At 40.6% G+C, this 23,227-nt stretch overlaps 1 protein-coding gene across 1 annotated transcript; it reads right to left on the bottom strand.

Moving 5' to 3' along the window:
• Window positions 1-6,237: 6,237 nt before the first annotated feature.
• On the bottom strand, window positions 6,238-17,874 carry DNAJA1 (DnaJ heat shock protein family (Hsp40) member A1). Its single transcript, XM_045562985.1, has 9 exons — window positions 17,705-17,874; window positions 16,435-16,576; window positions 16,104-16,281; window positions 13,857-13,961; window positions 12,878-13,105; window positions 10,019-10,133; window positions 8,549-8,664; window positions 8,151-8,251; window positions 6,238-7,473 (listed from the first exon to the last, which is right to left on the bottom strand). Exons 2-9 carry the CDS (start codon window positions 16,564-16,566, stop codon window positions 7,255-7,257), a joined length of 1,194 nt encoding a protein of 397 aa, XP_045418941.1. The 5' UTR covers window positions 16,567-16,576; window positions 17,705-17,874; the 3' UTR covers window positions 6,238-7,254.
• Window positions 17,875-23,227: the final 5,353 nt, after the last annotated feature.

Below are 23,227 nucleotides of genomic sequence, written 5' to 3' on the forward strand. Positions count from 1 at the left end.
TCCAGCATGAAGTGAATTCCTGGGCAAGTAGGATAGACTGACATATAAAAAGACCAGGTGATACATAGGATCTCATTTCACTGCCCTCACCCTTCTACTCATTCTGAGCTGTGCCTTTTCACATGTTCAGGCCAACTCCAGGGAATATTGTCTCCATATTTTGTGTGGAACTAGTTACAGGATCTGTTATGGAAAGTCAAAGTTTTGGCATCTCCTTTTTTGCAGGTGGAGGAGGATTTGGCATTGAAAATGTGCTGTTGTTCTGAAGAAAAATTAGAAAAGGACCTGAGATTTAGAAGCCTCTTTCGCAATGTACATCATTACCAGTTAGGTAAAGCAAAAAATGTAAAAGCCAGCAAAGTCCTTGAAAATATTTTGCACATGGGTGTCTCTTTCATATTTCATTTGAAGATATATGGAGCACCTATGATGATGTATGAAGGTACCATGCTAGGCACTCAAGAAAGTGAATTCTTGTTTCTGTGGGCCTTTTATGCCCCCTTTAATATTAGTATTTATTAGGTACAAACTAGTGGGCAAAGTTTATAAAAAGTTTTGCAGTCTTCAATTTACCATTGTCACTTGAAATACAGCATGATCTTGTGCCTGGCATGGAGTAATGCTCAAAATTGGCTAAATTAATTCTGAACAGCACTAAGAAATCTATTTTTCCCAGTCCTAATCTATAACTTATTTCCCTTTTGCCACAAAACCCACAACTTTTCGGCCCAGGTAATGTCATTTGCCGCTATTTTCATGTTTTAAAAATGCTAGTGAGAGTTGAACAATCCTTAGTTCAGGATTCATGTGCCTGTAGGTGGCCATCCCAGTGGAAAGAGGCTCTCACTTTTTTTTCCCAATAAATGTTTATTGAGCATCTTCTATGTGCACCCCCTGGGCTGGGGACACAATGGTGGTTTTAGGTCGGGTTCCCTGGAAATAGACTCTAATAGGGAGGTCTGAGTGTAGATTAATCGGAGTGCCCTTGGGAAAATCACCTGTAGGGGAGTGAAGACAGGTGGCAGGGCTTGGGCAGAGGAAGGATGCTAATGTATTCTCAACAGAGGCCTCAGCCTGACCCAAGGGAGGCACTGAAACTGAGATGGCCCTGCAGAGATGTCCCCAAGAGGCTCTCACTTAAGTAAAAAGTTTTATGTTGGAGAGAGGAAACAGCTTATGCTAAAATTTTTTAGGAAAACCTTTGAGAAGAACTTTTGATTTAGCCCTTGACCTTGTGAACTGGCAGTTGTGATATGCATATTTTGTACCACAGCTTATGAAGATCAAGAATCTAGTCAGCATGTGTTCACTTATTCTAGGAATTATGGAACACTTCTGTTCCTGGCACCAAGTGCTTAGGATGGTTAAAAAGGACTAGTTGCCTTTTTGATAAGGGGAGGAGAGGCACCCAACCCAGCCTGAAAGACTGAAAGACTTCCTGGGGGAAGTGACTATAAAAAAAGGACCAGCAGGAGCTGGAGCTGAAGTTTGGTGATCTCAGCAGAGGGAACCTTTCCAGGAACTGCAGTGTGACATAGTAGCAAGGTATGTGCCTGACAAATGGTAGTGTCTTGGGAAACCAGGCAAAGAGACCTAGATTGGGAGTCATTAAGTGTATATTTTCTTGTTTTTAATAAAATAATGCATTGGGTACAACATGTAAATGCAAAGTTGTGTCAGTTGCAGGACAAAACAGGCTTTTAAAGAATTAGTTTAATTCAGAAGTCTTACTAAGGATTGCAACCCTGGAGAGTCTTCCGGAGAGTTTCTGTTGGACTGCTTCAAAGTAGTGTTATAGACCACAGTTTACATATAGATGGTGGAGGCTCTGCATGTGCTCAGAAGTTACATTAGAACAAAAGTTCACCAAGGTTTGGGTGTGAGGGTACATCTGGTTATAGATGATAGAAGCGTAATTACTAATTCTGGCGGACATTATCTTACGTACAGGAAGAGGCAAGAGGGAGGGTCATTGCACTTACCTTTTCTAAAAATGGAGTTATTCAGGCAAGACTTGGAAACCTGTGCTCTATCCTGCTTATCATCTTCAGGGCATTCTTCCCCAGGGCTGCGCTTAGTCACTGAGGGGTTTTGTGAAATTCTGCTGGCAAGCAGAATGATGTTTCTGCAACGCCCTTCATTTCGTACAAATCTGAAAGGCCCATGTTTTTGTTTAAAAATGACAACACGCTCTTCACATCATTCAGCGCCTCGCCTTTCTCCTTAAGCCCTGAGCGACCACCGCTCCAGCTGTGAGGACCCCGCGATGCAGCCTCGGCTCGCCCAGCTCTCCCACGCTGGCGCAGCACAGGCGGGGATGACGGCCTGGCCTGGGGCTGCGGAGGGGTCCCATATGGGTCCCCCGCGCTGGGACAGTCACCTACAAGGGGAAAGGGGGGGGCCTGCACACTTGCCGCAGCCAACCTTCAGGGGCTGGAGACATCTGGTGGCCCCACTGATGTTTTTCACTTTACAGAATTGGCAGCCAGAGCTTGTGTTACGGGTTGGTGACTGCGGCCAAGTGAATGGGGGAGTCTGAGGCGGGGAATCTGCGCACTTGCGTGTGGAGCCAGGCTCCTAGGAAGCACTCTGCTGCGGCCCACCCCAATTAACTGATACGCTGCTTTGCCACTTAAAACCCAAACTATGGTGGCATTGAATTCCGTGAGCGTAAGGACCTTTGTCCTAGCCCCCACACAGTTGTTAAATTAATGACTGGAAAACATTGAGCGACCTGACGAAGATACTTTAGGACAATGTCTTTGTTTTGTTTTGTTTTTTAACAGCAAATGGTATAAATCTCAGGTACAATTTAGTATTTTCTTCATCGGTTTTATTTTTCAACTTGTATTATTACTACCACTAATAAATAGCAGCTGTTGAGCCCTTATTTTTCAGAACAACTTAATGAGGGAGAGTCTGTGATTGCTACAAATATACATGGAGAAACAGGTTTACAGACATTAAGTACCTTAGTCACACAATTTGCATGAAGCTCGCATTGAAAACCTAGTTCCAAAACATGATTTCTTTTCTCTCCTGCCTGTCTTTTCAATCTTGCTGTGTCAGTTTCTTGTCAATCTTTAGGTTTGAGGAGAGAAAAAGGATCGTGGATTTTTTTCTCCATTCTGTCAGAATATTTATCTAAGCAGACCACCAATAGGATAGTGAGACGAGTAGAAAGAGCACTGTACCACATCTAAGGAAGGCAAAGAAAAAAGAATGCAAAGAACACTGAATAACAAGAACTTGGATTTCAGGCTTTGCTGTTATTTCTTTTTGCTTGGGCTAGAACAGTGGTTCTTAAAAGTGTCACCTGGTAACTTGTTTGAAAGGCAAATTCTAAGGTCTCACCCCATATCTACAGAATCAGATATGGTAGGGGTGGGGGCACAAGCAAGCATGCTCAAATTTGAGAGCAAGGAGACTAAAGAATGCTTTCCCTCATATGTAAAGGTGTTTTAGTCTGGGGCCTGGTGGCTCACACCTGTAATCCCAGTGCTTTACGCCAAAGCAGGAAGATCCCTTGAGCCCAGGAGTTGGAGGATGCAGCGAGCTATGATGGTGCCACCACCCTCTAGCCTGGGCAACAGAGGGAGACCCTGTCTCTTAAAATATTAATGATAGTATATTGACAAGTGATAAATAATAATGATAATTCTTGTTGAGATAACCAAATTTAAAAGATAAAGTTGCAAGACAAACTCTTGAAATAACATTTTTGAATCACAGCAGCTTGCCTAGGCATTCTCATTCATTGTGCTTTTACAGCTTCGTTTCCCACTATTTCAAGAGAAGAAATTGATGTGAAGTGCATGTTCAAGTTGGGAAGTTCCCTGGTCTGAGCTTAAAACTTGCACTAGCAAGGGCTGGCTGCTATCATTTGACCTTCCACAGCAATTTCAATAGAGGTATCACTGTCCCGGGGGTTAGTATATCTGTCTTTGCTGGTCCAAAGGTAGTTATCTCACTTGATTGTTCAGTTACAGATTGAACTCCTCATTCTACTACTTTCCCCCTTCTCACTACTGCACTTGACTAGTCAAAAAAAAAAAAAAAGTGTGTATATGCATATAGATATACACACCTATTTATGTCTATGTCTCTGTGTTGGTGGTTTTCAACCTTAGCTGCATAGGCTACACCCAGCCCAATTACACCAGGTAATTCTAATTGTAGCCAAGGTTGAGAACCAGTACATAAGCAGAAAAAACTTGTGAAGCTAATTTCATGTACATGGGATGTAATGGGACTCTATTCCTATTGCCTACAAGTGTGATGGGCAGAAGCATCACAGAGGAAGTTTTGAGTTATGCTGGGGCCAGGAACTGCACTTGTATGGAACCTGTACTCCTGTGAATGACAACCTTGGCCAATATTTTAAGAGGCTTTGTTTTTTCAGACTACTCTCCAGGATATAACTATATGACTTTTTTCTGTTAGTGTCCTTAGGATTTTTTATTGTGGCAAAAACGTGACAAAATTTCCTATTTTAACAATGTGTACACTTTGGTGACATTATAATGTGCAACCATCATGACTATTTGCAAAACTTCATCACTACAAACAGAAACTCCATACACATGAATCAACTTCCCTTTCCTCCCCACTCCTGCTCCACTGCTTTGATAATCTCTACTTTCTGACTCAATGAATTTTCCTAGACAGTTCACTTAAGTGGAGTCATGCACTTTGAGCCTTTTTGCATCTGGCTTATTTCACTTACCATGTTTTAAAGGCTTATCCACGTTTGTAGTATGTATCACCTTTTTATGTATGGCTGTATAAAATCCCGTGTATGTATGTATATTGAAAATTAAAATACATATACACACACTAACCATTCATTTGTTCATGGACACAAGATTGTCTTCACGTTGGACTACTGAGAATAATGCTGCAGTAAATACACCAGTTCGTTTTTAATTTTTAAATAAAATCGCATCTCAGTATCCATGGTTGGTCCCATGACCTTCCTGATACCAAAATCCAAGGATGCTCAAAGCCCCTATAAAACGGAGTATTTGCATATAACCTCTGCACATCTCTCCACATACTTTAAATCATCTCTAGTCATTACACATTCCCACCAGCAACATAAAGGGTTCTCATTTCTCCACATTTTAACACTTATTTTTCATTTTTTAGATTACAACTATCCTAGTAGGTGTGAAGTGGTATCTCACTGTGGTTTTGATGTCCATTTCCTTCATGACTGGTAAATGTTGCAGACTTCATGTAGGGGTTATTTGTAAAAATTTTTTTTGAGCCAGAGTCTCACTCTGTTGCCGGGACTAGAGTGCTGTGGCGTCAGCCTAGCTCACAGCAACCTCAGACACCTGGGCTCAAGTGATCCTTCTGCCTCAGCCTCCTGAGTCGCTGGGACTACAAACATGCGCCACCATGCCCAGCTGACTTTTTCTATATATTCACTTGTCCATCTAATTTGTTTCTATTTTTAGTAGAGACGGGGTCTCGCTCTTGCTCAGGCTGGTCTCGAACTCCTGAGCTCTCAAACAATCCGTCCGCCTCGGCCTCCCAGAGTGCTAAGATTACAGGCGTGAGCCTCCATGCCCGGCCTATTTGTAAAAATTTTTGAACGTCCTTTAAAAAACATTCTTAAATGCATTATAATGCATGTATACTGTAGAAATTTTTAGAATGAGTAAATAAACCCAGTGAAAATTAAAATCTGTCACAAGCATTATCTTGAACACTTTGATCAATTACACTTTCTTGAACATCTGCTTCACATTCACCAAACATTAGGGTAGCTGTCTGTCAGACTACAACAGTCCAGTGCTAATAGGAGAGGAAGAAATTGTCAACTAGGAATGTCACTGTGGCAAGAAATACAAGGCTTGGGAACGATTTTTTACACCAATTTTAGTTTCTCCTTTTTTAAACTCATGTGTTCTGAGGTGAACTTAAGATACAGCCCACTTGCAAGCTTGGAAATATTTAAGCTTCCTGATTGCAGCAGAACCACACACAGACTATACAGGTAGAAACTCTTACTGCAACATTTACAGAGTTTTCTAAGCCCCCTTTTTCCTTGGCTCATGACCCAGTCTTCCACCTTTACTCCCCACCCTGGTTAGTATTAAACGTTTATAGTTTGATATACTTTGTATTACTTAACTAGTTAAAAAGTTATGTATCTTAATTAGGTGAAAGGGCCAATTCTTTGGTATTTGGGGGGGAAAAAAAAAAGCCTGTAGTGACACACATTGGAAATGCTTTGTAACCAGTATATTAAGGAGACATTCATACATTTCAAGAACTGCTTATATTCTGATACCCAGATTTAAGCATGTGAACACATCGATGAGACTTTTAAACATACAATTAAAGCTATTCATCATTTGTTATACTATCAACATTAAATTACAGTTACTTTGGAGCATAAGTCAAATGGTTTAAAGTAAGCCTGTAACATACCTAAGGAAGACCTTCCTATATTATGCATGCAAATTACTTCTCCATGTAAAGGTCTCTTCACTTCTAAATTATCCATTTCTGGAAGTTACTACTCAGGGGCTTGTCATGGTCCAAAGAGAAGAAGGAAAAAATAACCAGGACTGGTCAAGTTACATATCTATGGATATATTATATATGGATGGCACAGAGGGAATGCAATTCTAGAAGTGCAAGCCCTCAAGAAGCAGCATATTATGATAAACCCCTTCTTTTGAAAGGCATCTTTTCTATCACTGATACCACAGGCTAAATTATATAGTATGCCATCTTCAAGTAACAGTTGAGGCAAAATAAATGCAGAGGCATCACAATGAATCCCACCTAATACAAATTAACTACAGACCAACACATCTCTACAAATTTAAGTTTTCTTTTTCTGATTGCCAGTTAAATACAGAGTTTTAATTTCATAGCTTAACAATGAAGGGTCATACATGAAGCCAATACATACACCTAGCATTTCAGTCTAAGCTTGTCCACATACATAGCTCAAATCAATTACAAGGTTTAGCCTAACAAACGCTAAGGGAACTTTTTTTTTAAAGTAATTTTTACAGGTATTAAATTTCACCTTGCACACTGAAGTCATCATACATACAGGGCAAAGTCAGATCTTTTATATTTGCATTTATTCATTTAACTTTTAAAACACTACTATAGTTGAATATTAAAAGAAAAACAATAGCAAGTAGTGAGCATATTACGATTAGAGTCCTTCACTCATTCACTACTGCACATGAAATGCCAGCAGTGAAGTATCATTAACTGGCCTCATTAAGAGGTTTGACACTGAACACCACCTCTGGGATGATGTTCATCATCCTCATATGCTTCTCCATTGTAATGGCGCCGTCTTTCTTGATTTGGATCAAAGTCCACCAGTTCTACTTGATCCATTTCATCAGTCTCTTCTACTTCCTTCCTCTCGGGTAAGAGTTTTTCCAGCAAAGACAGTTTATCAGGAGAAAGAAAGCCGTTTTCAGGGAAATTTACCTACGAAAAGAAATTTCTACTGTAAGTTCAGTCTGACTTCATCATTAGCTCCTTAGACAAAAAATCATAGACCCATTTCTCCCAGAAAAACACATGTTTACACATAGTATTTTAGCCAAGAAATCTGCAATTGTTATTATAAAGTGCTTCTGAATTTTAAGATGCCAGTTATAGCCTTTCATTAATAAAATAACTGCCATGCATCCCCTCCAACCTATCTTTAAATAGCCCATCGATGATGCAAATAAACCCAACTTGTTTAACAAGGAATGCTCAACAGGACAGTAGTGTATTATTAATAGAGCAATGTATTTTTTCCTGGATAAGGGGAAATAAATTTGAGGTTTCCTGGCATTCAGAAGATATAATTCTGTATCAGATTTTAATAAGTTTATCAGGCTAAATTTTTTTGAGACAGGGTCTTCACCCTGTTGCCAAGGGCTCAAGTGATCCTCCTGCCTCAGCCTCCCTAGTAGCTGGGATAATACACCTGGCTAAATTAAAAAAAAAAATTTAAGAGAGACGATGTCTCACTATGTTGCCCAGGCTGGTGTCCTACATCCTACTCTTGGCCTCCTGTGATCCTTCCTCCGCGGCCTCCCAACGTGCTAGCATTGTAGGCATGAGCCACCATACACAACCAATTCTCAAACATTCTTGAGTACTTTACAGCTTACCTTAAATTCGATGATTAGGCGACCCTTTTCATATGGTCTACGATAAATTGGCATGCCTTCATTTAGCACACACTTGATATCTCCATGCTTGACAATTTGACCTAAAAACATTGAAGTTCTTCCTTAAGTATGTTCACACTTTTATGAGGCAGAGAAATTAAAGAACAGAGGAATGTCCTAGGCTCATTGATAAGGTTAATTTATGTGGTGAAACAACCCTGTTACCTTTCACGTATGGGTTTCCCAGGGGCTGCCAAAAAGAGCTTATGATTTCATCTCAGACCAGAGGATATGTAACCAAGGAAGAAACACACCTTGTTTTTCTCAGTGCCTATGGTACTTAGTTATCAGCAGACAAGGAAAACACTAGAGAAGAGAAGCTCAACTAGTTACCATACCTGGATGAGAGGTGATGACTATGGTTCGGTTGTCAAGAGTAGATATTGGCTTTTGGAAGCCACATAATGCTTCAACCAGCTGTATGTCCATACACATAAAAAGGTCTTCTCCTCGTCTGTATCAATGCAAATATGACATATTTATATTAAATCACCAATGACTACGTACCAAAGACTTGACAACTGTGTTTTCTTCTTAATGGTAAGGGTGTCTTTCAGAAAGACACCCTTTCTTCTCTCATTGTAAAAACCAAACAGCTGAGAATAGGAACAGTAAACATTTGGGACCTGCCAACCCTGCTTTCTGGTCAAGGCTTCAAAATCCTCCCAAACACTTTTTAGGCAGCCTCTACCACTTACCATCTCTGAATTGTTTCCTTACCTGGTTTTAAATCTAGTTTCTCAGAGGGGGAGAGAAATAAACTCTCACAAGAGTGAGGCTTAAAGAAAGCAAACATACATCAGGGATAGGACATTATGGTATAAGTCGAACAGATCTGGGCTGGGTCCTAGATAATGTAGGCTTGATGAAATTAAGTAATGAGGATATAACCAATTTCAAGGAAGAATTTTTTTTCTAACAAAAAGCACAGGCTTAATGATGTACATGAAATATATAGTGCCTAGCACATTATGAGGGAACATAATCTTTTATGTTTAGTAACAGTCCACTTCCTCCTGTTTGACTTTCCTCTTTCCCAATTCATAATAAAACATCTTTAATCAGGAAGGATATTTCCCTCAAATAATAGCATCAAAATCCTGAGCTTGACGGCATTTCCCATTGAGACACTTGTGAAATACTAATTCTAAACTGGTTCTTTCAAGATGTTATCCCCAACCTGACTCATCTTATAGTTTTGCTATAAGCCACAGGTATTATTTAACACAAACATTCACTGTTAACCATCCATCTTTCTTGTGCTTCAGTGTAAGGTCATCATAAACTCAGTATAGTAAACCTGAATTTATATTATATAAGGAATATTGAGTCTCAACTGCAGTTTCTTACAGGTGGTTTGGGGTATTTACCATTAAAAGCAATTCACCTAAATTGCAATGCAATTTATCATGAACCCAGGATTGAAAATTGGTGAAAGCTTTACAACACTGTTTACAGAGATTACGGGCAAAAATTTGTCTAGGGGTGTTTCCCTCAGCCATTTGCTACCTGTTCATGCTCACACATCTCCTAAATGAAATATACTTTAAGTTCCAGATTAGGAAACAATTTACACTTTGAGAAAAACCTAAAATCTGATCCTATTTGTTTTCAGCCTCTTTTAAAATGCAAACAATGGTCAACAACCTTGTATAAGACACATAGCATAACTCTCTTGCTATATTTTTCTAGGGAATTTCCAGGAAATGTTCTTAAGAGTGATGGAAAGCTCATTAATAACAAAAAACACCAACCCAACAACTCAAGTATGCAAGATGTCAGTATGAATGGTTGATTAAACTCTTTACCGAGTAAAAACCGCATGGTCCTTCTGATCTAACACAATGATAATATCTCCTGGCTCTAGTCCTGGTTCTTGGTCTCCTTCACCATGGAATGTTATCTTCTGGCCATCTTTCATACCTAAAAACAAAAGGTTAATTTTGTGCTCTCATTGAATATCCATCTAAGGTCAGAATCACAAAATCTACACATGGACCTGTTTGTACATGCATAAAAAATAAAATGTTAGAAGTCTCTGTGGATGCCAAATCACAGAAATGACTAAGAAAGCCCACCTAATTATAATTAAGTTCAGTCCAATTGGCTACTGAAGAAAGCTATCATACCTGAGAACATAAACTCTAAAGGCAAACAGACCTGGCTTCAAATCTCAGAGCTGCAGCTGAGTGGCTGGATTACCCTGGGAAAGCAATTTGCATAACCTTCCTAAGTTTCAACTTTCCCACAGTGAGACCTTCCACATTAGGACTGTTCAGAGGATTAAATAAAAAAGTTTATGCTGGTACCAAATCAGTGACTGGCAAACATTATAACCAATAAATGTTAATGTTAACGATTTTCAATTTCATTACCTATAAGAACATGTATCAAATTACTTTTATCAAGTCTAACAGCAGTGGAAACTAAAACCTATTATGATAGCATTTACACATATATATATAGCAAACACATTCATAAAACTAAAAATCCACAATCTTTTTGTTTAAGAACCATTCAAGCCAGGTGTCTCACATCTGTAAATCCCAGCACTTTGGGAGGCCAAGGTGGGAGAATCGCTTATGCCCAGGAGTTGGAGGCTGCAATGAACTATAATTGCACTACTTGCACTCCAGCCTTGGTGACAAAATCAGACCTTGTCTCAAAAAGGAAATAAAAAAATACCAGCCACAAAGAAAACATTGAGTTTATCTCCCTTACAAAGGGATAATCTGTTAGCCCATGTGATCACTATCAAAAATATATACAGGAGTATTTTCCAATGGACTATAATTTTTTTTAAGGCTAACATTGTTTACTGAGACTCCCTTCCCCTTCCTATCTCAACCCACATTTTCAGTAAATAAAGGCTTAGACAACATCTTTCTAAACACAACTCATGTAAGAAAACTTGTGTTTGCAGATTACACCGTAGCAGTATCTCCTAATTATTTCCTGAACTAATGATCACTCTGGTTACCTAAAATGAGCAATTTAGTTTCACTTTTCTAGAATGGAAAATATCAAACCTATATAAACGGAGCCAATAATACAATGAATTTTATATACCCATCAATGTAGATTCAGTGGCTATTAAAACCCATGATTAGGATTAGTATTTCATGTATTACACCTCCATCCACCTCTCCCACATATTTTGAAGCAAAACCAAACCGCATCCATTAATCCACAAATACTTCAGGATGTACTTCTTAAATAAGGACTTTTAAAACAATCAGTATCACATACTGACAATGCACACTAGAAAAAAAAAATTTTCCCTTTGGGGCCAGTGTTTTATTACAAATAGAATAAAAACTTCAAAAACAAAATGATCTTTTCCAATTTAATGAAAATTTTTTTTATTGTTCTCTGTGCATGAGTTATATGCAACTTGAAAAATAGTTCATGCCACTTCCAATGTGGAGACATGTGAGTTACATATGCTTCACAAGGCCCTGGGCAAAACTAGCATGAGTTAAATTCAACTCATATGGCAGTTAATGTGTTCAACAATCTGTCTTTAATTGTGTGTGGGGCAAAATAACAGTCTTGTTATCTCAGTGAAGCAAGTAAACTCAGCTAAGGTTTTCCTGGCTGTTCCACGTTATTGTAAAGAGCATGGGTTGAGTAGAGTATAAATGGCTTCATTTGTAATTGATGCCCTAAGTACAATCAGCCATTACTTATCATCATCAATGAGTTCTTGGAAACTATGACTTTTAAGTGAAAGGATGCATAACAACAGCAAATTTTTTCCCTCATCAATGTTATAAGGAAATGACATTAATTGAGGTTCGATTAATGTCCCAGTTTCTAAGAAGCTACAGACAATATTAAATGAAAACTTAACCCATATGTGCTACTGGTAGCAAGAGCACTATCTTATCAGAGAGAAAAAAACCTCAAAAGTATAAAATCCACTAAGCATGGGCCAATTAAGGTAACACAGGATGTGTTGAATTCCACTGGCCAAGAAAATTTATTTTTACTTTCCAACACACAACATTCTTAGGGAAAAAAATGGTAAGGGGGAGCATTATTGTGATTCACACAATCCTGCTACAGCCACTTAAGTTAATACAGATGTGTGTATTAATATGGAAAAGATGTCCATAATATTAACAGTTCCAGGCTGATTGTGGTGGCTCACACCTCTAATCTTAGCACTTTGGGAGGTTGAGTTGGAAGGATTGCTTGAGCCCAAGAGTTTGAGTTTGTAGTGAAGCCACTGCATTCTAGGCAGGGTGACATAGTGAGACTCTCAAAAAAAAAAAAAATAAAATAAAATTACACATATCCCCTAATCTAAGCAAATTAAGAATGTGTATAAAGAGTTTAATTGTAATTTTTTAAAAAAGTTAAAGCACTATGGTTTTAACAGGAGAAAATTAAGTTTGAAACACCAATTTACAGCACCATCAATGTTAGAAAGATGATCCTGTTATATTAAGTGAGGCAATCCCTAATACATTCCCCAATACTAACACAAATGTGCAAAGTAAGTCTGGAAAGAAGACCCTTATTTACTATGTAGCTAAAAGCTATTTCTGGGTGACAGGACCATATATAACCCAAGGACAGTTTTCTAAAAATCATATAAAATGTGTTAATAAACTTGTCATGGTATTCAAGACTTCAGAATGAGAAGTGCGCTTAGAACTCACCTTTGTCAATATGAACTTCTAGAATCTTCTTTTCTCGAACTATCTTCCTTCCATTGCAGCTTTTACATCTATCTTTAGGACTGATCCGTTCCCCATGGCCCTGGCACTCCATGCACACAGACTGAATTTGCTGAACCATTCCAGGGCCTATCTGATGAATTCTTATTTGCATTCCAGTACCTCGGCAATTGGGGCAGCACTCTACTGCTCCTTTCTTACCACCTCGGCCTAAAGAGTTTAAAAGAAAATTAAACAATTGTATAAATTTAGTAGCAGGTACAATAGTATCTTTAAATAAGATAATTCCTAAATACTACTTTCTTAATGTACAACTGTGAACGTATACATCTATTTGAGAGGGAACCATTTCAGAATCTTGAATTTTAAACATGTAGTCCCCTAAATCCCAATTTTCATCTGTGAGATGATATCATTTTGAGTTTATTCTTTTAAGATACTGTAACTTCCAACAAATAACTTTTATTTATTCAATAAATACCAAATTAGGGCCGGGTGTGGTGGCTCACGCCTGTAATCCTAGCACTCTGGGAGGACGAGGCGGGAGGATCGCTCGAGGTCAGGAGTGACCAGCCTGAGCAAGTGCGAGACCCCGTCTCTACTAAAAATAGAAAGAAATTAGCTGGACAACTAAAAACACATAGAAAATATTAGCCGGGCATGGTGGCACATGCCTGTAGTTCCAGCTACTCGGGAGGCTGAGGCAGGAGGATTGCTTGAGCCTGAAGAGTTTGAGGTTGCTGTGAGCTAGGCGGACGCCACGGCACTCACTCTAGCCCGGGCAACAAAGCAAGACTCTGTCTCAAAAAAAAAAAAAAAACAAAACAAAAAACCAACAACAAAAAAACAAATTAGCTTGACCAACTGCATTTAGTGTTTTAGTGTACATTAGTCAGTTTTTACATATCCAGAAAGTCTCGAGCTCCATTTTCAGTATCAATAATATTTTAAAAGACCATACCTTCACATTTGTCACAAATCACATTCTTTTGCAGAGCCAGTTTTCTTGTTGCACCATTATATAAATCTTCTAAGGTTACTGACAGCTGATGTACAACATTTTTACCTAAAACAAAATATTTCTCATTAAAAATCTATTCAAGGTACTGTATGTTATTTGTGCTGAAGGCATTAAAAAATGGCAAAGGATAATGAAAGATAAGCCTCACACAGTACATCTATTAAATACCTACTACATACACAGAATGTTCACCACATTATCATATATGATCGTCAAACTGTGATGCAATTACAGATGATGAAAATTGGGCCAGAGATTAAGTATTTGCCTAAGGACATAGATCTGGCCATCTTTGAAATGTGGTAATCAAAAAACATTACTTGCAAAAACCACTGGAGAAAACCAATGTTACCATAATAGGCACATTTCACAATAATCCAAATATTCATTTCAGTCCCAATATATGAAGCTCTCAGTATAGCATTGAGCAACATGGCCAATTACTTCAGCCAAAAATTCTTTATCACAGTATATTCCCATTAATCAAGGAAAGAAAATATATTTATTGATCAATTCCTACTTCCTGATTCAGTAGAAAACATCATTGCTGGGCCAGCACCGGTTGTTTTAAAGGCTCAATTTCTCATACCCTTTTTAATAGGGCTCTCCAATAGAACTTTCTGCAGTGATAGAAATGTTTTATATTTGCTGTGCAATATAGCAGCCACTAATCACATGTGCTTATTAAGCACATAAAGATAGCTATTGCAACTAAGAAAATATTTTTACTTTTCCCTTAAATCTAAATTTACAGAGCCTATCTTGGCCAAAGAATGCTTTGTGGGAAGAAAAAAATAAAGGTTGAGATCACATAAGGACATTGAGGCTACAGATAAGAAGTTACTTGCCAATAGTTAGTTATTAAGTTCCTAGCTAGTGATCCTTCCACAGGGACTTTATCCACCACAAAAGAGTATTGCCTTATGCTTAACTGAAAAAAGTTCTCGAACTCTTTTCCACTCAACATGCCTAATGAACATTTTTACTTCATAACGAAACATGAAGTACCATTAACTATATCCTTCTGCTTTCAGTGATACCTCTGAATTCTTTATCACTAACAGTCCCATGTAGTTGGTTTCAACCTGCTAAAAACCTTGCCTTTTCACTATTATACAGACTTCAGAGTATAGAGAATGAAAAATAAAGCTTCTGAGGTTTGATGAAGTGCACCCTCCCTGCTGCCCCAAATGACCTCTTGATGATCTAAGCCACACAAGAGTTTGCCAGTGATAACTTTTAGATCAACTCTTTATAAAAAGATAACCCGAGGCCGGGCGCGGTGGCTCACGCCTGTAATCCTAGCACTCTGGGAGGCTGAGGCAGGAGGATCGCTTGAGGTCAGGAGTTCAAGACCAGCCTGAGCAAGAGCGAGACCTCGTCTCCACTAAAAAAAAAGAAAGAAATTAGCCAAACAACTACAAATAGAAAAAATTAGCCAGGCACGGTGGCACGTGCCTGTAGTCCCAGCTACCTGGGAGGCTGAGGCAAAAGGATTGCTTGAGCCCAGGAGTTTGAGGTTGCTGTGAGGTAGGCTGACGCCATGGCACTCTAGCCTAGGCAAGAAAATGAGACTGTCTCAAAAAAAAAAAAAAAAAAAAAAAAAAGATAACCTGGAACACTTTACTCCTATAAGCAATATTTCTACAGCCTGCAAGCCACTTCTCTCCTAAATATTAAATGCACATGTTTTGATACAATAAAGCTGAAGCAAGATTCAACAGGTAATGGCATATTTGGAGACAACGAACCCCTTCAGCCCTGGTTCTGTTGGCTTGCTCTATGAGCTTTGAGCTTGAGGAAGTTCTAGGTTTCTCAACCTTAACTCATTCTTGTTTGGAAAAAAAATACCACTGTACCTAACACTGGGCAAGGGGGGCAGGTATGTGTCAAATCAGATCTGTAAAAAGGGGCTTTGAAAATTGTATTGCCATACTTTCTCTTAATATTTGATAACTTCAATATATTCAAGAGCTTTAGAAGAATTTATTTGCTATCACTCAATTGGTTTATTTTTTTACTTACATCAGATCTCATTTAAAAAAAAAACTATACCATAAACGAAACAGGCAATTTATGGTCAGTTTGGAACATTATACCAACCTGTAAACAAGCATTTAAATGAGCAAATTTGCTTTGGCCAACAGCTACTTTAATTAGCTGTACCAAGAACTAGATTATTCTTACCTCTCCTTTCTCTTTGCATCCTTCCTCCTCCTCCAAAAAACATATCAAAGATGTCCATGGGGGAGCCAAAACCGCCACCAGCTCCACCCTCTTTAATTGCCTGTTCTCCTCCTTTGTCATATAGTTCCCTTTTCTTTGCATCAGAGAGTACTTCGTAAGCTTGAGAAATCTGTTTAAACTGTTTGAGAACAGGACAGTAAAATTATTTTTAAAAAATAAGGCTTACAAAGCACAGCCACCATATTAGACATTCAATTTCAGGCAGTTATAGCAGCACTATTCACTTAGCAAAAAAACTATTCAGGTATGTTTATGAGCATGTATTACTTGCCTTCTCTCCTTCATTTGGATTTTTATCAGGGTGGTACTTCAACGCCAGTTTCCTATAAGCCTTTTTCAACTCTTCATGAGTGGCATTGGGTTTGACCCCCAAAACATCATAGTAAGTGGTTTCTTTCACCATTTTCTACAGCCTGAAATAAGAAAAAACAATCTTAACTGGCTTCCAACCAGCAGTTTTAATCAGTAAAATCAGAGCTAAGGCAAAGCACTCTGTTCTTCGCCAAATTCAATTAAAGGAACACCGCCTTCCCTGAACTTTACCAAAAAAAGGTAACAATTCCTGCTGTAATTGTCAGCTAAAAAATTCTAACAGACTAAACATAAATTAGTAATTGCCAAGAAACAATTCAAAAGCCTCCTAGCAGGTTGATCCCACTCTCACATGAAGTCTTCCGTACTAACACGGTATAACAAGAGCATTATCTGGATTCCTCCTGTTTCGGTTCCCCAGAGGTGGTTACAAACAGCAGTAATCAAAAGGAGCACTAACAGGTTCAGTCTATTGGTTATTACATTATCCCTGTCTTTGGTAAATCCGAGAAACGCCATATAGTTCCCAGAAGACACTTGGGCACATGAGGGTAGGGGAATAGTTTATTGAATTGGTTATGAACACCAACTCCACACAGCAAGCCCTCCACCCCCAAACATTAGAGGTGATTTTCAATCACAGCTCACGGCTTCTCCACCTTCACCCCTGAGCCCCTCTCGCCCCTCAGGCCGGCATAGTTTACACGTCGTTAGGTTTCCCCCTGCACTTGGGGCCGACCGTTAAGGTTTCCTTCCTTTCTCCCTCCCACCCTGGATCGAAGGGGTGGAGGGGGAAGCCCAGCCCTCAACAAAGAGAGGGCGGAGAGACAAGGGAAGCGAAAGCCGCAGCCTCCGCCCGGCTCCTCCCGCAGCCCCTCGCCCCTGACTCCCTCTGCGCGTGCGCACAAGGTCGCCCACCCCAAGCGAGCGCGGGAGGAGGGGGCGCGGGGACGCGCACGGAGGGGAAGCCGAAAGCGGCCGCTCCTTGGAGATCTCGGACGGGAAGGGGAGGGAGGTTCAAGAAAGGTCTCCGGCCTGTTCACTGCGTGCTGGAGATGGGGTGCCGGGGCACCACACCAGCCCTCCAAGAAGAGAAGCGTGGATTCAGGAACCGACAACCTTCCCGCCCACGCGGCCAACCGCCTGCGGACCGCGGCTCCATCCGCTTCCCAGCGCCGCCAATGGCGCCAGCTAGGGGGCAAAGGGGCAGCACGAGGGCTGAAACTCACCGGTGAGCGGGCTGAGGCCGATGTGGAGGAGCGGGAAGGAGCGAGTAGCTGTGCGCAGCTTGGGCAGCCGCTGCTCCTCCGCCTCTCACCGAGCGTTCTGGAAAGTTCCGCCCGGCGCGTCGCAGCCGTCGTCTTTTGTAGCCGAGCCCGGGTGCGTCACCCGCCGGAAGTCCCGCCCCTCCCTGCCGCTGCCACCGCCCCGTGGTTACCTGGGCAACGGCGCGGGGGCGCTCGGGTGGGGGGCGGTGCCGAAAGGCCTTGTGGGGGTGGGTGCAAATCCAGGTTCCCGAAGCTCATAGAATCTTCTGGAGCGCTTTCGTGCACCCAGCGCGCCTGAGAGTACGGAAGGCTCCGGGCATGGCCCGGGAGTAGTGCAATTTCGAGGCAACTCGGGATTGTCAAATGAGCTGCGCGGCCGCTGGCGCTCGGGAGGACTGGGAAGGCTTGGGTGCAGAGCCCCGGGAGGGAGCTGTGTGCGGAAGGGGAAGGAGAACTTGTGCGGACAAAGTCCTGCGCCACCCCCTCCTCCGCCGGCCTCCATCTCTCTCACTGGCCCCGTCTCCCGTGCGTCTTTCCTTGCCTCTAACCGAGTTAGTTCAGTCGCGAGGGTCTGGGAACTCGCTGAGCAAGAAATACTAGAGCAAAGTGGGTCTAGCCCCCAGACCAATCTCAAAGGCCTTGGTTCTTGGTTTTTTTTGCGCGCAGTCCAAGGCATCGTTATTTACTAAATGACAAAGTTATTAGGGGGCCTTTGTGCAAGTACAGGCCTAGGCACACGTTATCTACTTTGGACTTTGCTGGTTTGAGATTGAGCACAGGGAGTTCGGGACTGAGCCAAACTGAAAACATTTAGACTGCCTTGATGCAAACTGAGGGCCATGGACTCCTTTCTGGTCAGGCTTTCACCCAGTCTGGCAACAGAGGAGCAGCAAGAGTGGCTAACTGTAACAATTTGTTTTAATTATTGGACCTAACTTTGAATATTCCACGGATTAGCGAACCTGGATCTGCAGCCTGCAAAGTGAGTCCTTGGACTCTTAAATGTTGGGAGGAGGACATAATGGAAATGGGGTTTGCTGCTTATTCAGTAACACAACAAACATATCAGAGTCTAGCACCGAAGAAGCTGGAGATGCAAAGCTGAAAAACCCAGTTCAGGTCACTTAGACTTTAGTAGGAAGCTAAACAAATCAATGAACTGCAAGAGAAACCCCAAGATAGCAGTCAGCAGGAGAGAGAGGCTCCTCTATCACCCTGGTGGATCAGGAAAGTTTTCCTGGGAAAGTGGCAGTTGAGCTGAGTTTTGACGAAGGGAGGATAGCATTCCCAGTGATGGACAAAGCACAGGGGAAGGCTAAGGTTTGGAAGACTATGTTTATAGGAAATTGCAAGTAATTGGATATAACCAGAGCTGCAATGACTGGAGGTGAGGCTTCAGAGCTAGTTCAGGAACATCTTCACCTCTTAGTATATCTTGTTAAGCTAAAGATTTTGACCTTTACCCTAGAAGCCTTACCGTTCTACCTATTCAGCCTTATCTTTTTCATTAATGTAAACTCTGCATTCCAGTCACACAGTACTATCTCCATTTTCCCAGATGCACTTTTCACCTCTCTGTACTTTTACTTTGGCTGACAGACACCTGATTTTTTACAATCTTAAGTGTTACCTTCTCAATATCACCTCCGCTATAATATGGGGGATTCTGTCTTGGTTTATTGTTAAATCTTTGTTAACCTTAGAGATAAAAAAATGATATCTTATTTCTTTGAGTTTCTTTAGTAAGGTTAAGCATCTTTTAAATATTTACTGACTCTTGTGTCAACTGTTTTTCTATGTTATTTTAACATAAAGTAACCAACACTTACCAAAAGTCTAATATTTCCAGGCAGTGTACTAGGACTTGGTGATATAGAAATCATGTAAGTCATTGTCCCTACCCTCAAAGAGCTCACAGTATAGTGAGGGAACCAGAAACATAATAGAACCAGTTGGGTGATAAGTGCTAATAAAAGGAAGAGTATCTGGGGTGCGGAGTAGGGGAAGTTTGCGCTGTCCAGATGGGTATCCCAGGCAGAGAGACCAGGAAGTGTGAAAGCATGAGCAATTAGTAGAGAAAAAAATATCTTTAAAAAAATTTTTTATTTTATGAGGGCTGTTCAGAAATTAGCCAGCCGTGGCCAGGCGGGGTGGCTCATGCCTGTAATCCTAGCACTCTGGGAGGCCGAGGCAGGAGGATCACTCGAGGTCAGGAGTTCGAGACCAGCCTGATCAAGAGTGAGACCCCCATCTCTACTAAAAATAGAAAGAAATTATCTGGACAGCTGAAAATATATAGAAAAAATTAGCTGGGCATGGTCGATCATGCCTATAGTCCCAGCTACTCAGGAGGCTGAGGCAGAAGGATTGCTTGAGCCCAGGAGTTTGAGGTTGCTTTGAGCTAGGCTGATGCCATGGCACTCTCGCCTGGGCAAAAAGCAGAAGAGCAAGACTCTGTCTCCAAAAAGAAAAAAGAAATTATCCAGCCATGGATATAATGGCTGGATACTTCCCAGAAGCTCTTGTATTCTCCATTTTTACTGCGAATAACTAAAATGTCATTGAATATAGTCCTGAAGTTCCTACTTTACTGTAACATGACCTATGCATTTGTGAATGTAACATTGGTTAAGCATACATGTCAAATCAATTTAAGAGTTTTTACAGTGAATATTACCATTTCTAGTGTTTCTTAAAAATTGCCATGTTTAGTATTTCTTTCTTTCTTTTTTTTTTTTTGAGACAGAATTTCACTCCGTTGCCCTGAGTAGAGTGCCGTGGCATCAGCCTAGTTCACAGCAACCTCAAACTCCTGGGCCCAAGCGATCCTTCTGCCTTAGCCTCCCGAGTAGCTGGGACTACAGCCATAGGCCACCATGCCCGGTTAATTTTTTCTATATATATTTTTAGCTGCCCAGCTAATTTCTTTCTATTTTTAGTAGAGGCAGGGTCTCACTCTTGCTCTGGCTGGTCTTGAACTCCTAAGCTCAAACAATCCGCCCACCTCGGCCTCCCAGAGTCCTACGATTACAGGTGTGAGCCACCACACCCGGCCTCTAGTTTTGAATGAATAGAACTGCTATGCCTTTTTCTTTAAATTAAAAAGAAAAAAGGCTAGGTGTGGTGGCTCATGCCTATAATCCTAGCCCTCTGGGAGGCCAAGGAGGAAGTATCACTTGAGGTCAGGAGTTCAAGACCAGTCTGAGCCAGAGCAAGACCTTGTCTCTACTAAAAATAGAAAAAATTAGCCGGGCATGGTGGCACATACCTGTAGTCTCAGCTACTTGGAAGGCTGAGGCAGGAGGATCGCTTGAGCCCAGGAGTTTGAGGTTGCTGTGAGCTAGGCTGACACCATGGCACTCTAGCCAGCCGGGCGACAGAAGGAGATTCTGTCTCAAAAAAAAAAAAAAAAAGAAAAGAAAAAGAAAAGAAAAGAAAAATATTGGAAAGAACAAATGGAAATAAATCCTAACGAAAATTCCATTTTAATATTTACATAATTTAGGCCGGGCGCGGTGGCTCACGCCTGTAATCCTAGCACTCTGGGAGGCCAAGGCGGGTGGATTGCTTGAGCTCAGGAGTTCGAGACCAGCCTGAGCAAGAGCAAGACCCCGTCTCTACTAAAAAAAAATAGAAAGAAATTATCTGGCCAACTAAAATATATATGTAGAAAAAATTAGACAGGCATGGTGGCGCATGCCTGTAGTCCCAGCTACTCGGGAGGCTGAGGCAGTAGGATCGCTTAAGCCCAGGAGTTTGAGGTTGCTGTGAGCTAGGCTGATGCCACGGCACTCACTCTAGCCCGGGCAACAAAGTGAGACCCTGTCTCAAAAAAAAAAAAAAATTTTACATAATTTAAATTTCTTGGAATATTTAGTTTTTAATTGACTGTGAGGCCTAATGGGGCCAGAAATATTGAGTGGTATCAATTTGTTCTGACTACACATGGTTTCAGTCTTCTTTATGAGCTCTCTCCTCCATTCCAACCCTCCTCCCCTATTATTTTTTTAAATAAACTTTTTATTTTAGAATAGTTTCAGATTTACAGAAAAGTTCCAAGGATAGTACAGGGTTCCTGTTATTTAGCACTCAGTCTTCCATATTGTTAATATTTACATTAAAATGGTACAGTTGTCAGAACTAATTAACCAATATTAATGTTATTAGCTAAAGTCCATTATTTATATATTTCATACATATTATATGTTTATAATACAGTATACACACACAAATGCTGTGATGGAGGTGTGTGTTTACTGGGTGATGTCGGAAAACAATGGGGCTTATAAATCAGTCAAAAGCATTACAGATCTTGCAAAAGTGCCATTGCTTGAGTTGAGTTTTCTTGTTTTGTTCGTTTTGTTGAGGATGTTGTAGGGTTTATTCATAATGCATCAATCTTCAAACAAAATTAAGTTGTTGCCATGTGCAAGAAGATACTAAAAAAAAATCTTGCAGAGTAGGTTTTGATGTCATATCATGGGTTTATAGGACACCATAGAAATTGTTTACAACAAATTAAAGCTATTTCCATGAAGTTTCATCAAGTTTTTTTCTGACAAAAAGATTATGGGGCAAAACAATTCCCTTTCTTTAAGATTCTGATGCTGTAAAATAATTGAGTTATTTCTTTTTCAAATATGTCACTCTTCTGATTAAAATCCTTTCATGGTTTTCAGATAGCCACATGACTTCCTTCTCTCAGTTCTGTGCTTAGGAGAGCCCTTTCACAATATAAAAATATCCTCACCATTCTCTATACTGCCTTTTTTAAAAAATCACATCCTCACATGACCTGTATATTTCTTTGCTTATGGTCTGCCTTTCCCCTCTAGATTGTAAGTTCCTTGAAAGCAGGAACTTCGTTTTGTTCACTGTGGTAGCCCCAGCTCCCAGAGGATGCCTGACATGTGGAAGGTGTTCAAAGAGTTGAATAAAGGAATAAATGTACCAGAGCTGGAGCTGCTCTGGTTTCATCTGGGTGGAGGCCAAGACCCTGGAGAGTGTGGGATGCAGGTGACCCTGTGGTTTTCCTACAGCCAGGTCCCTTTCACTAGACCAGTAGGAGGAACAGATCTGATAATGCCAAGATCCCAGGCCCTCCTGTTCTGGGAACTGCTATTGCCTATTTATGATTGTAAGGTCGAGGGCCTGGATAGTATAGGATTAATATGGTTTGGGGATGGTACAGAGGGCAGCCCCATCAACCTTTAAGGTAGCCAGAGAGGTCTTCTAGTTTCTAGCCCAAGAAATTTGACTGAGTGAGTTCAACAAACTGAAAGAAAGCCCCTGTGTTTGGGCACATAGATAGGTAAGGAGAGTGATAGATGAGATTAGAGAGATAAATACGATCCTCTCTAAAACTAAGACTAAACAAGTTTATTCTTAATTGGATGAGCAGTAGAAATCCATGAAAGGATTTAAGCAGTGGAGTGACATGATCAGATTTATGTTTTGAAATATTTTCTCTAGTTGCAGTGTGAA

The sequence above is a fragment of the Lemur catta genome, chromosome 10 (genome assembly GCF_020740605.2).
Source record: "Lemur catta isolate mLemCat1 chromosome 10, mLemCat1.pri, whole genome shotgun sequence".
NCBI classification, from domain to species: Eukaryota; Metazoa; Chordata; class Mammalia; order Primates; family Lemuridae; genus Lemur; species Lemur catta.